A 15,050-nucleotide genomic window follows, 5' to 3' on the forward strand; every position below is an offset into this window, starting at 1 on the left:
GGTCACCGTGTCATGGAGGTGTCAGCATCGTGTGGCTCCAGCTTGCCTGCACATTGCACAACCCCTCAGAGGGTGGTGGAGAGCAAAACAGAGCCAAAAGAAGACTGTTGGACTTGATATGTCCAAAAGACACAAAAAGAACTCCAAAAAAATACTAATGTGTCTAATCTGGATGCTTGTCTGATGTGTTAATAGGCAACGGTTTGCCAACATGTTCACATACCAGCTTTGTAAGGTGATAATATTGTATGTTGTTGTTGTTGTTGTTGTTGTTGTTGTGTTTACAGCTTGTTACCTCAAGTGGCCAAAACTAAATTATGCGGAAACTGTTATATGACAAATACGCTGCATGAAAAAAGTGTTCACCGACAGAAGCAGAATCACAGAACCAGCTCCGCCATTGATGTCTGCTCGGATATATACCACAAATCTTTGCACCTTCATTTTAATTGGAAATCACTGATCAATAGCCAAAGCTTGACCAACTTCAATAAACAGTGGCGGGAAAGAGGGGGAGGCCTGAACTAAGCCGACGTCACTGTCGCATGGCACTCGCCCCTGCCCATGACAGACGGCCAAAGATTGAGAAAGGCTAAAAAGTAATATATAATAATAAATAATAATGATGCTCCTCATCAGTAACCAGAAATAAAGGCTGTGTGGGAGAGATGGCGAGAGATGAAGACGGAGAGAATGGCTGCCAGTGAGAGGTCCACGGATGCAAGAGCTGCTATTGTAACTGTATTGTAGCATCTTAAAAGCATAGACGTGATGGCAGCTGCTTGGCGCCCTAATCAAGGTACACAAGGGCTGGGCCTCCTCCAAACACGCTGATGTAAAGCTGATGAAAATTTTGACAGTGCCACTTAGACGACGGAAAGGGAAGAGGAGGATGCACCCACCTGCGTGAGCCCGTACACCTACACACCGCAGGCCTCCTCGATGAAAGCCCAAATCTGCTGTGATCTTGGAATTCGTTTAGCTTCATCAATTCAAGATGCCGGGTGATGACATCACTGTGAAAATCGTTTATCATGCAATGATTGTGGTACTTGGGCTCATTTTGTCAGCCGTCTTGTCCCTTTGTGTGTGTGTGTGTGTGTGTGTGTGTGTTTATGCAGGTATGAGGCAGCAGAATGACCATGGTTCTCAGTATCGTTCCGCCATTTACACCTCCAACCCCATGCAACTGGAGCTCGCATTGAGGAGCAAAGTGGCCTTCCAGCAGGTGAAATAACTGCGCACACACAATCTCAATGTTTCATTATGACGTTACCTCAAGTACGGAGTTACATACAACCAAACCATGTGTGAAGTACGGCAGCAGCAGCAGAGTTTGTGATGGACAAGTGTTGAAGCATGTGAATACTGACGCACATTGAGGGGGTTCTCACAGAGGAACTCTGGGAAAATTGGGTTTCGGAAGTTTTCGGTTCACATATGAAGAATGCAGGAGAAGATTGGTCAAGTCAGACACATTCACAACAGCAGGACCATTTCCGGAACATGCAGCCGAGGGATGGCGCCTGGGACGAGCATGCATGAGGCATGACATAATGCCCAAATGCCAGCTGGGAATTTTCAGGATATTTTCCTGCTGTATTCTCATATTTTTCGGAAATTTGACAAGGGGGCTGGCAGGAAAATATCCGTAGCAACATTTTGCGTCTGGACATCCGTGCATGTCTGAAAGCAGCTTATTTTGGTCGTTTTTCTATTTAGTATTGAGACATAGTATAAAACGCATTGCCCCAATGCCCCATGTTAAAGAGTAACATCAACAAAAGGAGGTTTATCAGAATGTTATCTTTATTTTTCTTCATTTTATCATTATTCAAAAAACAACAACAAACCTTTTTGGCCGTTAAGTGGGGCGGAGCTGCGGGGTGGTGTTGTCCCAGTTATTTGAATAACAATCCAAAGCGTCTGGAGTTGGTGACCTTTTGGAGTTTGATACGGTTTCGTTAAGCAAAGCCGCCTCTGTTCAGTTGATCCCCACCTGCATCAAATTGTTGCCCCCTGAAAGAGAGGAAATGGGTCGATAGGTCGTCAAAACTCATTTCTAAATCTCTCCCTTTCAGTGGCACACGCGTCGCCCTTTTGTTCTTTCCGTCCATCTGTCCGTCCATCCATTCGTTGACCCCTCCATCAGGTTGATGTGCTCGTCCCTTCCCTCTCTAAATGGTATTCATGGAGAATCTGGCAGGGGGCAGAGGGGAGCAAATCACAATCGTCATGGTTACTTAGGACTCTGGGGGTCAGCAGTCACAGGCCACAGGGCTGCCATGTTGCCATGACAACAACCTCCCAACCTTGGCCTTGGGCTTGGGTCAGAGGTGAGAGAGGAATGGCAGATGGGACCAGCAAGGTGGAGAGGTGGGGGAGGAAAACAGGGGGGGGGGGGGGGGGCGCAATCAGATCAGAGGGCCATGACGGACAGGCTATCAACTGACGGTGACCCCACACACGCGCACATACACACACACACACACACAAATAAGGCATACACTCGCAGTGTTTAGGAAATCTAACCGTTCTCTCTCGATCTCTCTCTCGATTTTGGCCTCTCTCGATCTGTAGAGCCAAAATATATTCTTCACAAAAAGAAATGAGAGAAATACTTATGAGTTATTTCATTCTCGACCTTGAAACCTGCAGTTACAACAGTTAACAAAACAATCCCACCCTTAACATACCTTTTAGCAGTGGAAATTGCTGATCTTCAAATTGATATAGTTTTCTGTGCATCGTTACAACTCCTCATCCATGTCGTCTTTAAGGTTGAGTTTTGAAGTTCTTTCTTGACAGTAATAAAATAACGTCCAATGGTAGAATAATGTCATTTGATAATTATTACAACATAAACATTTCATTAAATCTTGAAACTCCACAATTTGACAAAGGAGTTTCAACGGCTGATGAAGATCATGTGAATGACCCAAATCTCCAAATAACAACAGCAGCTAAATGGACCTTGAGGCGGGATTATTCTGTCAAAGCCAACAAAGAAAAACAGTAGCAACAAAATGTATTAAGCTCTGCTTTATCTTACAGGCTTGCAATGTCCCATAAATGTGTTTTCATTCCCGAAGCACTGGCGTTCTCTCGTTGCGAATGGGATGCAATTATTATTGCTGTGAGCACACATTAAGAAATTTCATGCAAGTTAGAAAATCAGTAGCTTTATTGTGAGAATAACGATATATGACAGGAAATCACTTTGCCACAAGTAAATAAACTGAGTGAAAACCAAAGGGGGAAAAGGGGGGGGGGGGGGGGGGGGGGGCGGAGTCCAGGGTCCATCGAGTTAATATAACGGCACAAAATAATGCAGCAGACACTCGCAGAACTCACATGTATAAACACCCAGAGGAGAAACAACACTCAGGCTTTTCTCTCCTTCTCTCTCCCCACCAACGCTGCTGACACCAGCGATCTGTCAACCAACTCAGTGGCACCCCAGTTTCATATGGGGGCCGCTGGGACATGTATCTTCTCAAAGCAGCTGACACGCTCTGAACCAAAATGGCGGCTTCCCGCCCTGAAATGGCTGCCCTGCCGCATTGACGCTGAGTCTCAACAACGCGGGGCTTAAAAAATTGCATCTCCACAGACGAAGGGTTTGCTTAATGTGCGTCTGTCTCTACGCGTGAGGTTGTGCGTGTGTGTGTGTGTGCGTGCGTGTGTTTCATCCTAAAAGGCCAACGTTCTCTTATTTGGAAAAAGTGCGCTCATGTTCGGTGGAGTGGCTGGCGACGATGTAAGATGACCAGAGATCGTCAGTCATCCCTAAATCCAGATTCCGCCCCACCGCCAGCCAATGACTCACACACACACACACACACACACACACACACACACACATACACACGTGAAGTACAGACATACATTTGGCACATACACGCACAGCCCAATGAATAATTAACCCATACGAGAAGTCTCTTCTGCAGGGCTTTCAGTTTCTTAACTTCAGCATTGGAGGGAAGGAGGGGTTGTTCGGGGGGAGGAGGAGAGTGAGGCAGAAAAGCTTGTTTAAGCGCAAGAGCAGAGAGGGGGGAGACGAGGGAGAGGGGAGAGGAGAACGGAGTTCTCTATAATGAAATTTGAAATTTGCAGAACATCAAAGGCTTCTGTAGCCAAGCCTCTGTGGCAGCAGAGCTGAGAAGAGGAGTGCATCTCTTTCTCTCCCTCCCTCCGTCAGCCCCGTCTCTCACTCTCTCTTTCTCCTCTCTCTCTGTCTTTCCCTCCATCCCTCCCTCTTTGCTAAAATGTGTCCCCCCAGAGCTGGGTGAGGGGGGTGTGTGGGGGTGCGAGTGGAGGGGTAAGAGAGAAGGGATGGGAAGAGTTGATTAGGAGGAGAGTGTGGGGTGGGGGTGGGTCAGGTTAGGGTTTGGAGAGGAAAATGGGAGAACATGGGTTCCGTGTGTGTGTGTGTGTGTGTGTGTGTGTGCGTGTGTGTGTGTGCGTGTGTGTGTGCGTGCGTGCGTGTGTGTGTGTGCGTGTGTGTGTGTGTGTGTGTGTGTGCGTGCGTGCGTGTGTGCGTGTGCGTGTGCGCGTGTGTGTGTGTGTGTGTGCTCACGTTTGGAACAATAGGGTTTATCAAGCCAGCTTGAATATTGTGTCTGTCACACATGCACGTGTGTAGGGCCTTGGAGGGGTGAGTGTGCCCTCTGATAAGGCATCCTAACTTAATGAGCTTGAAAGGGGGATGGAGGGGGGGAACGCAGGGGTTTAGATGATGGTTGGAATAAAAAAAAATGGGGGGGGATCGTTTTAAGGCGAGAAGTCTTGAGGAGAAGCCCTGCGGTTTTTAAAAAGGGGGCACAGCATCAGCAGGTTTCGTAATCACACAAGCTCACGTCGCCCATTTTGAAAGTATTCAAAAGTCAGATTTTCCCTTCGAACTATTCCCCAGCCCGCACATTTTATAGTCTGTCTGGGCGTTACATGAAAACCTTAATATCGTTTTGCTAAATGTATTGATGACAACCACACATCTGGCTTATGTAGCTCTAAAACAGTATGATAAAAGACAGTGATAGAAAATTCTTACTGGTTCAATGTTCACAAAAAACTTGTTAACCCCGTTCGAGTGAGATACAGCCGTTTGAATTGCAGCTGAAATGTAAAAAGGCAATTTTGTTTTTTTAGAAAAATGCACGGCTGTTCTCCTGCGTTTTCAGTCTTCAGATGTTGAGCGACTTGTTGTCTGCCCTGGAAAAAGAGAGGGGGGTAAAAAAAAAAAAATCGAAAACAAAAAAACATAGGAGCGCGCACCGCCGCGCTCCGAGACTGAAGTGCGTGCATCCTTTTCTCCCGCTCAAAATGTAGGAGCGTTGGCTTCCTCGCTCACAAAATGTAGGCGCGCTCGCTGAAGATTAGAGCCCAGCTAAAATGGATGCCTGACCCGTGGGGGGAGAGAAAGAGAGATGGGGGGGGGGGACTCTTCATCCTCTGTGCATAGACAGACACACAGACGGAATACACATCCTTTAACACACACACACAGCCGCAGTGATGCACATGGCTGTTAAACATGTAGGGAATTTTTATTGAACCTCACAGGAACGAAAAAATCATAATGTCTTTCAGTATCTTTTTCTCTCTTTTCATTCCATCAGTCTCACGGTGATGCTCTTCTCCTTCACCTCCCTCCCTCTCTCCCTGCGTGTGTCTCTGCACCATCTCTTTTCTCTCCCTGTCTGTCTTTCTCCGTCTTCCTCTCTCCATTACTTCTCTCTCTCTCTCTCTCTCTCTCTCTCTCTCTCTCTCTCTCTCTCCCTGAGGTCATTGAGGGCAAGCGTGGTGCAGTGGACTAGTTGATAAGTATCATGTCAGGCCATTTCGTGTGTTTTCAGGCACAGCCACAATATATTACCAGCGTTGTACCGCGGAGCCGCTTTTGCCGGCTGTCTGCAGTACTCCAAGTGTATTTACATTTTTTTGGGCCACAATTGTTCTGGTGTGCAGCTGCAGCGAACGGAAGAGATCAAGTTTTTGTGTTGATGTCTTTTGAATTTTGACTCAAGGCTTTATTTAACTGCAGTATTCTTGCTAGGTATTTTCATTTTATGCTCTCTTATTTAGTTCCCTCTGTGCACCTCATAGGGGAATCGTGAATCTGAAAAATTTGCAGTCACATAGTAAATCAACAGGACCGCCCAGTAAGGGATTATATTTACGGTGACATTTGTTACTTTAACCAACTAAAAGATCTCAGTGTTTGCCTGTACACGCTTTGAAAACCTTGCACGCCACGCTTTTGTAATCCTGCGCCAAATTATGCTCATTGTTAGGCAAATTTGATTTTGAATTTGAAATCAACACTGAGATGACGGCGATTAAAAGAAGAAAAAAAAATACACTAACAAAGGTGAGAAGAAATCTTCAACTGGTAAACCATAGACCAGTAACAGGAGTGGATTAATGGGTGATTACATAAATTGCCGAATTGAGGTCACATCCCTCCTTAAATGTCTTCGCCATGAGTCATCGGGTGTCACAAACTCTATGCCTCTTCCCCCTTGCGCTCTGCAGCCGTAGGCCTTCTGAGGGAGAAAAAGGACAGAGAGAAAACAAGACAGTGGGTTAAGGAAGAGAGGAGAGCGTACATTTTTACTCCTCCTTCCTCCACCACCTCCACCCTCTCTCCGAGTGTCACCTCCTATTTGTGTCCTGGGGCCGACTCTTGTGTTGATGGCGATGGCGAGAGGGGCTCTCTCGCTTGGCTGGATAGCAGGGACGACTTGGTAGCACGAAGAGATGGTCTGTGTTCACGTGGGAGAGAGGGCGAGAGAATGACAGAGGAGAGAAGCAGCAATGGAGGTAGATGGAGAGATTCAGCAAAGGAGGAGAGAGAGGGAGAGATGTACCCGTTCAGCCATGTCTTTGACAGGGGAGTCTTTCCGACAGGCGTGAAGAAAGGAAGGGCTGACTGGGCTGAGTGAGCTCAGCCCTGGACACACACACACACACACACACATGTGGTCAGTTAGGAGGACATTGCGTTGACTTACATTCATTCCCTTAATATTTAACCCAGTCTTATAACCAACCTTAATCATAATCATAACCTTAACCAAAAACCACCTCTTGAATCTGATGGTTTTTAATCTGTAAAACAGGAGGCGAGTCCACATAAAGTGGCTTTTTGTGACACCACAACTGAGGAGTGCGTACACGTGTACACACACACACACACACACACACACATTTCCCTTTGTTTCAGTCCTATCTCGCACGAACATGTACAAATTTCGACATGTGAACGTCATCACCAACTTGACGACGTCCGTTTCGCTCGTCCTCTCTGCAAATTTACTCTCCTCCATCTTTGCCTTTTTCACCCTCCACATTCTTCCTTACATTACTCTGCTGCTGCTGCTGCTGCAGTGAGAGAGAGAGAGAGAGAGAGAGAGAGAGAGAGAGAGGGAGGGAGGGAGAGAAAGCAAAGCCACATAAGGTTATACACAGTGGCATGACGCCATGCATTCTGATTTATAGATCTAAAATGGCCGCCGTGTTGTGACTGTTGTGGAGGGTTGGATGGAGAGCGAGGGAGTGGTGCGGGGGTGTATACGCTATGCTCGGGAGTAGCAGGCCTTTTCTTGGACGTTGTGTTCTCCTCACGTGAAGCACCCTGTGCCCTGGAGGGTTCACTACAACAGTGGTTCGGTGGTGATGACTGATTAATTAGGCCACGCTGTGCAGATCTCCATGCTTGTTTGTGTGGCGTCTTTTTCTTTCTTTTCTTTTTTAAACTACAGTGCTGTTGGATGAAAGCAGGGGAAATTGCTCTTCTCCTGACTGCACACTCACGTGCATTTGAAAGGTGTGTGCTCGTGATGCTGGTGCTGCGTGCGCAAGGGGCGGCGTTGTGCTGTAGTTTGCTGTGTGGACACTGGGTCCTTCCTGCAGGGAGAGTAGAGCCCTCACATTGTAGCGGCAGCCACTGAGGACTTAGAGGTCAGCCGCTGCCTCAGCCGCTCTGTGGGGCGCGGAGCTTTGATTTACCGAGTCCACTGCATCACCTCCAGCGAAAATCACACACACGCGCACAAAACACACACGCACGCACGCACATCTAGTACCACACTGCCTCCATGTGGACTAAAGGACACATTACCCTGCTGCACTTGATTATTTGTCCAAGACTTTATCATCCTCGGGATATTTTACACAAATAATGCATAAAGCAGGTGGAGGTTATTTTACTTCCTGATTATTTAGACTCTCAATTTTTTTAAGTTTGACTACTTTCTGGCCAACAAATAAAGTTTATTTACCAAATTTGACTCCTGAAAAAATAGACACCTTCCAGAACAACTTACGGTTCCATTGGTGTGGCTCCTCGCAGGATGAAGGCTTCAATCGTGTGAATCATTCTCACTATTTGAAATGAATATGATCCCGGCTCAAATTAATAGGAGTTTTTGAACCACTTTGCTTTAAAGCTCTCTCCACCGTCACCGACAACAAAATGGGGAGAGATTCAATTTGAAAGAAAGTAATGTCCATCCCCCCAGTAGAGTTTCAGAGACACAAGGTACCTGAAGATCCCGTTTCTTACTAAGGAACTAAACTCATCTAATTTGTCACTCATTCCTTATACCCTCGTGATATTTGTTGGCCACTTGGTGGCAGCAAAACATCCTGCGAACACAATATTGTATCATCCCACGAAGTTGTGAACATGTCAGCAAAGCAGCTTTTCCAGTTGACATGGAGCATTTGGATCAATATGGAGATATTATTATTTTTTTCACCTGACACATGTTTCACATTTCTCTGAGCTCAGTTTTGATCTCAACTCCTGAAGGAAATATGCAGCTCTTTAGCTGAGTGCTCCACCATAATCACCAGCTATTCTCTAACTTTTGTCTGTCTAACTGACTTTGGCGTTATTCAAGCTTCGTCCCTGAAAACGGGGTTTGACATCAACGAGAAGGATTCGGAGGGATTGCAAAGTTGGATGATTATTGTCTTCATCACTTTGAGCAACACCTTTTATGTTTAACGTAACTTGAGCCAATTGTTTATGTAAACCTATTGATTGTTGCAGCTACATCCTGGAATATGTGTCTCCTCGCAGTCTTTACATCGTCACGCCCAAGGATTTAAAATCAAATATGTGTCTTTCACCATATTTCTGCGTAAAAGATCATACAGTTCCGCAAAGGGGAAAGTGGATACTGCTGCGCAAGTGTCTTGTGAAGCTGCCTGACAGAATTGCCTTCTCGGACTCCACCGTAACCTTTGTGAACTCATCCCGACCACGGCCTCGATAAAAGGAGCAAGCTGCGAACTAAAAATGGCCCATTTTCAAGTTTTACCACCTTTCAGAAGAGCAGTTCTCCCAAAAGTGTCTGTGACACAGTGCCGTGCAGAGTCGGGATGTATGCAGAAGCTGATAAGAACAGGTTAAGCCTGGATTGAGAACGTTTGGCTTCTGTATCACGGTTGCTTGCTCAACCCTGCCAACTGACGCCTCCACAAAGCCAAGCTCCTCCGTGCAGCGCGCTACATGTAAGCTACTTGTTGCCCACAGACGGTCCTTAGTGCACCCACGACGTGCTGTTTTGTCAGCTCTCAGGAGCACTGATATGGAGCGGGCCGTGCGCTTGTATTATTAGACGGAGAAAGGCCCTCAGCACAGCAGGTATACCTTTGAAACATCTGTCAGGGGTGTTCATTGTGCGTTTCTGCGAGTGCGCCGTCTCAGCGCGTTTGAAGCCTTCTCTCTCGATGTTTAGAGAAGTGTAAAGTGTGAAAGAGTCTTAAGGAGTTCCACAAAGAGCGCGGATCCTCTTTGATGCTTCGTCCCACAGAGAGAGCCACAGAGGCAAGCTGCACCACAAAGATAAAGAAAAAGATGTTCCTTTCTTCTGTCGCTCAATCAACCCGGCTTTCTAGTTGAGGAGCAAAACACTCTTTACTGTATTAGTGAGCGGTATAGAGAGTTCACGTCCGATGCAGTGCGCAACAAACCATTTCAAAGTCGCGCTCGTTCCGAGGAAGTGCAGCTGAATCTGTGTCATGACTTCGGTGATGGAAACGGGTTGCAGAATCTGGAGAAAAAAATGAAGATTCTGAATATTAGGGGCATTTTCTATTGATTCAACTCAAAGATGGAAGGATTGAACCCAATCATCATTGACAAAGAATGGTATCCACATAGAAAACATATTTTGTGCCCAATTTGAACAAAATGTAGGATTAGAATTTGTAGAGTTACATTGATTGCTTGATTTTCTGTAAAATGCAACCTTTTTCATCAACATAAACAATTGCATAGTAATTATCACTTTATGCTTGTGCTTTTACCCCTAGGAGTTGGATAAAAAAGGCTACGGTCCCATCACAACAGAGATCCTGGAGGGGCAGCAGTTCTACTACGCTGAGGACTATCACCAGCAGTACCTGAAGAAGGTTCCTAAGGGCGTCTGTGTGGTCAAAGGCACCGGCGTCTCGTGTCCCATCGGAGCCAGAAACGATGAAGTGTGAGAGAAATTTAAAGGGAAGTATCGGATGATGGATGAGGATTTTTGTCGGCACAAAGTTGTTAGGCCCTGAGTAGTAAAGCCGTAAGTAGAAAAAATCCTAACCAGGGACAGGGGTTGCAAATTGGCATAGGCTAGAAAACCTATATGCAATACATCTGTATCATGTTATTGTAACCTGCTACATGGTTTTTTTTTGCATTATCCCTGACAAATAAACTAATAAAAAAATATTCTGCTTATGTGCGTATATAAATATTTTACTAGTGTATCTGTCGGTGTTTTTAACTTAAGACCATATGAGTCAAATCACAAGTTCATCACTAAGCCTCAGGGGGTCCTTGCTTACTGCCAGACATGGAGAATACATACAATGAACAGTGATCTTCCTTGTGTAGCAATGTTCAAACAGAGAGTAATTCAAAGTGCTTATTGTACGATATAAAAATAAGAAATGAAAATGAAAAGGAGCTAAATAAAAAAATGCTAGAATTAAACTTGACTAATGCATAGCTGTAGATGTCTATGGTATTGCAGACGCACTCAGCTTCCATAGGGTGGCGACATTTCTCAAAAAATGGCAGCTGATTCTGTTTTTTCTTCATGTGACACACTGGTAAAGAAATGGTGTAATATTCACAGTTTGTGCTTTTCTAAGCCGGCAGACATTTTACATCCATCCTAAAACTTAAACACAGAGTTCAGACCCCTCTGAAAAATATGTTTTTTTCATTGCAGACTTTGATACGATCATATCATTTTACTAGGTAAAGACGCAGCTTTAAATAAGTTAAATGCAGCCCCTCTTCATTTTGTTATAAATAACCGATAAATGTACCACAGACAAAACAGACTAAACACATTTACATTACCTCTTACTATTAAAAAAAAATGATGATAAGCCACAAGGGACAAATGGATATGAGTCACTGTGACACACAGATAGACATTTCACTCTTTCTGGCTTGCAGAATGAGACACTTGAGGCACTCATGTATGTAATATGTGACACACTCTTACTCCACTACCCCCCTCCCAAAACCCATAATTATGAATAAATGTCAAATATAATTCTAATAATCATAGAGCCACGATCCATTTCTGAATAATATTTGTGTGCCTTGCTGGTTATTTTTAAACGCATTAACTTGAAAGTCTTTTTTTAGTTGGTTTTTTTTATGAAAATCACACTCATGGTTAGACTCCAAAATACAGAGATGATATCTAGAGAAAAGCTTTTCAGTCGACCGCAGTATAGTGTGATTCACCCTGCTCTTGTTTTCCCCCCTCCCTCTCTTCTATCTTTCTCTCTGTGTGTGTGTGTGTGTGTGTGTCACATCCTGACACCTGTGTGTAGGTGTGGACCAGGGCACAGGTGCAGGTGCAACCTCTCAGGGCCTATTTTAATATTGGGACAGATATTTTTGCATGTGCCTGCATGCAGCAGCGCGTGTGAGTGAAGCTGTGGCGTGCTTGATCGAACCACGCCGAGTGGTATGTGGTTGTGCCAGCTAGCTGTTTTCCAGCCCGGCTATACTTTTGCATGCTGTTGTGTTTTTGTCGAGTGTGCGAGGGCAGATAACCTTTTAATAATCTCAATTTCTACGGTTTTGAAAGCAGGAATGGCGCGAGGGCTTTAACCACACGAATCTGCATCCATCTGCTATGATATAAATTCGTCGCGTGGTGCCCCAGCGAGGCACGGCATGATTCTGTTTATTTCTGCCACATTATAGAGATGGGCGTTGTGACAAGGTTATGAGTCTATTATATGTAGGAAGAGCTGCTGTGGAAAATTACCAAGTTTTAATGGAGACACATTAAAGTGACACCTATAATTAGCTGCATGTGTAAGTGTATGCTTTCATGTGCATTCCTTTTGTAATAGATTCAAATGGGGCATGGAAATGCATGGTACTCTCGTATACGCATCTATACACAAACACAGTGAGGCAGGGCAGGACACGAACTAGGCCGTGTGTGCCCTTCAGACAGAGCCTATTGTTTGCAGATGGGCCTTCAGTGGCCCCACAGCTGGCCACAGAGAGCGCACCACTCCAGCTCGGTGCTGTGCCTCTCGCTGACCTCTGCTCAGTCACCCCGAAGAGAGGAGGAAGCTCACAGGCACATGAACCCGACCATGTTCGTGAATTCAGTATCTTACGCCATTATCCTCTCACAAGCATGTTTTTACCGTCCAATGTCAGATTCTCTGAAAAAAGCCCATAGGGAAAAAAGAAAAATTGTTGCCCATCTACAAGAGGTAAAGAATAGGTTTGTGAAAATGTGTGTGGTAGGCTTGTGTCAGAGTGGGCTGAAAACAAAGAGGTGCTGGTTGTTTATCAGAAGCACTCTGCACTCTTACCCACACATGTACACACACACACACACACACACACACACACACACACGTCCCAACCACTACCTCTGACTTCGTCCTGTACTGACGCCTAATGCACAAGGTAGCGCCCACGCAGAAGAAACAAACACTCCTAAAAGACACCTTGCAGAGACATGCGCCCACACACATTTCTTGCACTCCGATTTGCTCTCTATTGTGTCCTCCTTTCACCGCTTTACATTTATCTTCCCCATGAGGGCTCCCATAGATCTTACTGTATGCACATACAATACCATGGATCATTGAAAGAAGCCGTGCTTTACTTCTCTTTAGATGCGACAAAATAATTTGTTTTTGTGAGACACCAACACAGCATTGTCTGGTAAGCTGTATAAATAGAACAATAGCAGGGCGTTGTGTTCGGGCGCTGTCCTACCAGCTGGAGAATTGTTGTGCCTTCTCCTCCTGCTCCTCATATAATTACTTTTCTGCTTTGTAGAGGTAGTAGGCACACACGTGAATATATGTGTGTGGTTGTGTGTATCTTCAGCATATGTGATAAGAGGGGAAACAGAGCTTGCATTTCCCTACATGGCTTGTACATTTCTCTGAGGGCGATATGAGAGTTGTGTGCAGGGTTTTGCAGATGCCAGATGTGTTTGCATGCCCTCCCCAGCTCTCCCTTCCCCTCCCTCTGGTTCCTGCATGGGCGCAGGGTCTCAATCAGAGCATCAGGGCTCCAGGAACCGGAGCACAGCAGTCTCTCTGTGCTGCCCAGAGAAGTGCAGCCTTGTCTGGGTCGCTGCATCTGCGGCCTGGGGGCGAGCTGGGGGAAGAGGGCAAAACCCTGGTGCCCCTGCATGCTGGTTTCACTCGAGGTCTTCTCCGGCGGCAGAGCCTGACCCCTGAACTCCGCCGTAAAAAGGACAAGCTCGTTCCAAATACAGTAGATCTGCAAATGGCCCTTGAGGCTCCTGCGTCTCAGTCATGTTGATGATTGGAACTTAAAACTCAAAAAGGTTTAGTTTGGTGCAACAATAACCTCATATACCCTTATCCCAAAACTTAGAAACAAGCTCCCACACGCAGTACACTGACGTGTGTTCTTTCCCATGGAGAAATTTTCATAAGCCTGTTCTCCTTCCTGCAGGGAATAGCGATGGGTTAAGGGCGGGGGTGGAGGGCAGCACGTGCTGCAGGGCCTCGTTGGCTTGCTAACTTGCCCACTGGCTTTCTGGCTGACGGCCCACACAGTGACACTCTGCACCTGGGAGCCTGGGAGTTGTCAGCCATGCTCGCTAGTTCAAGCTACCACCACATGACACACAGGAAACACAGAAATAACTGCTGAGTGTCTTCTGCACACTAACCACTGACTGGGGGGGGCTGCTGACAAAAAGGGGCTTAAGGAGAGTTGTTAGAGGAAAGTAGAAGACAATGGGAACCTGGCAGGAATGGTGCCGGGTAAAAGCGTTGGGGGGGGGGGGGGGGGGGGGGATAGAAAACTGGAAAGGAAAGTGAAAAACAAAGAGGTTAAGGCAGTTGCACCTGTGCATTCTCTTGTTAGAGGAAGATTCCACCGGCTCGATTCAGACACGTCGAGAGTATCATGTTGTTTTAATCAAACCGCTACAAGGATGGTTGCGCAACAATCAAAGTTTGACATTTTACAGCTGAGGCACTAATGTAACAGCTAAATTTCCACCACCACCACCCCCCATCCCCCTCCCTCCTTCTCTCTCTTCTGTTCATTTTCTGCCTTTATCTGCTCGGTCCATCTGGGCCTGGAGTCATCTGAGCCTCACCTCACACAGGTGTGTTTGAACGCTGCCAATGAGACCTCGATTAGAACAGAAGACAGGCAAGTAAAGTGTTGTGCAACATTTGGGCTTTCAGGTCATGGTCTGTTGATGTGTCACAATTCTGAGGAAAGAGGACAGAGACAGGACACACACACACACACACACACACACATTTTGCATTGCAACATGCACCAACTGCGTTTTCTGTGCGATTGCTACAGCCAGCGCATTTCTGCCGGCGCTGCAGATTGAATCTGGTGTTCAGTTGTCTGATAAGGGCCGGCGTGAGAAGCTGCTATGATATTGTCTGTTTCTGACTGGGAAAAAGTTTATGTCAGGCTAAGAGAAAGAGAGAAATATATAAAAAGAGGATCGTAAATAAATGTGAAGGAAATGAGTAGATAGAGT

General features: G+C 45.9%; 1 protein-coding gene across 1 annotated transcript in view; it reads left to right on the plus strand.

Annotated features, from left to right (window-relative positions):
* The window catches only part of si:ch1073-358c10.1 (mitochondrial peptide methionine sulfoxide reductase), a 29,643-nt gene extending 18,911 nt beyond the window's left edge, over window positions 1-10,732 (plus strand). Inside the window, exons 5-6 of the mRNA XM_035610764.2 lie at window positions 1,122-1,228; window positions 10,330-10,732. Of these exons, the coding sequence (XP_035466657.2) occupies window positions 1,122-1,228; window positions 10,330-10,503 (281 nt within the window). The 3' untranslated portion in view covers window positions 10,504-10,732. The remainder of the gene's footprint in view (window positions 1-1,121; window positions 1,229-10,329) is intronic.
* The last annotated feature ends 4,318 nt before the right edge of the window (window positions 10,733-15,050 follow it).

This window comes from Scophthalmus maximus, chromosome 15, assembly GCF_022379125.1.
Source record: "Scophthalmus maximus strain ysfricsl-2021 chromosome 15, ASM2237912v1, whole genome shotgun sequence".
Classification (NCBI taxonomy): Eukaryota; Metazoa; Chordata; class Actinopteri; order Pleuronectiformes; family Scophthalmidae; genus Scophthalmus; species Scophthalmus maximus.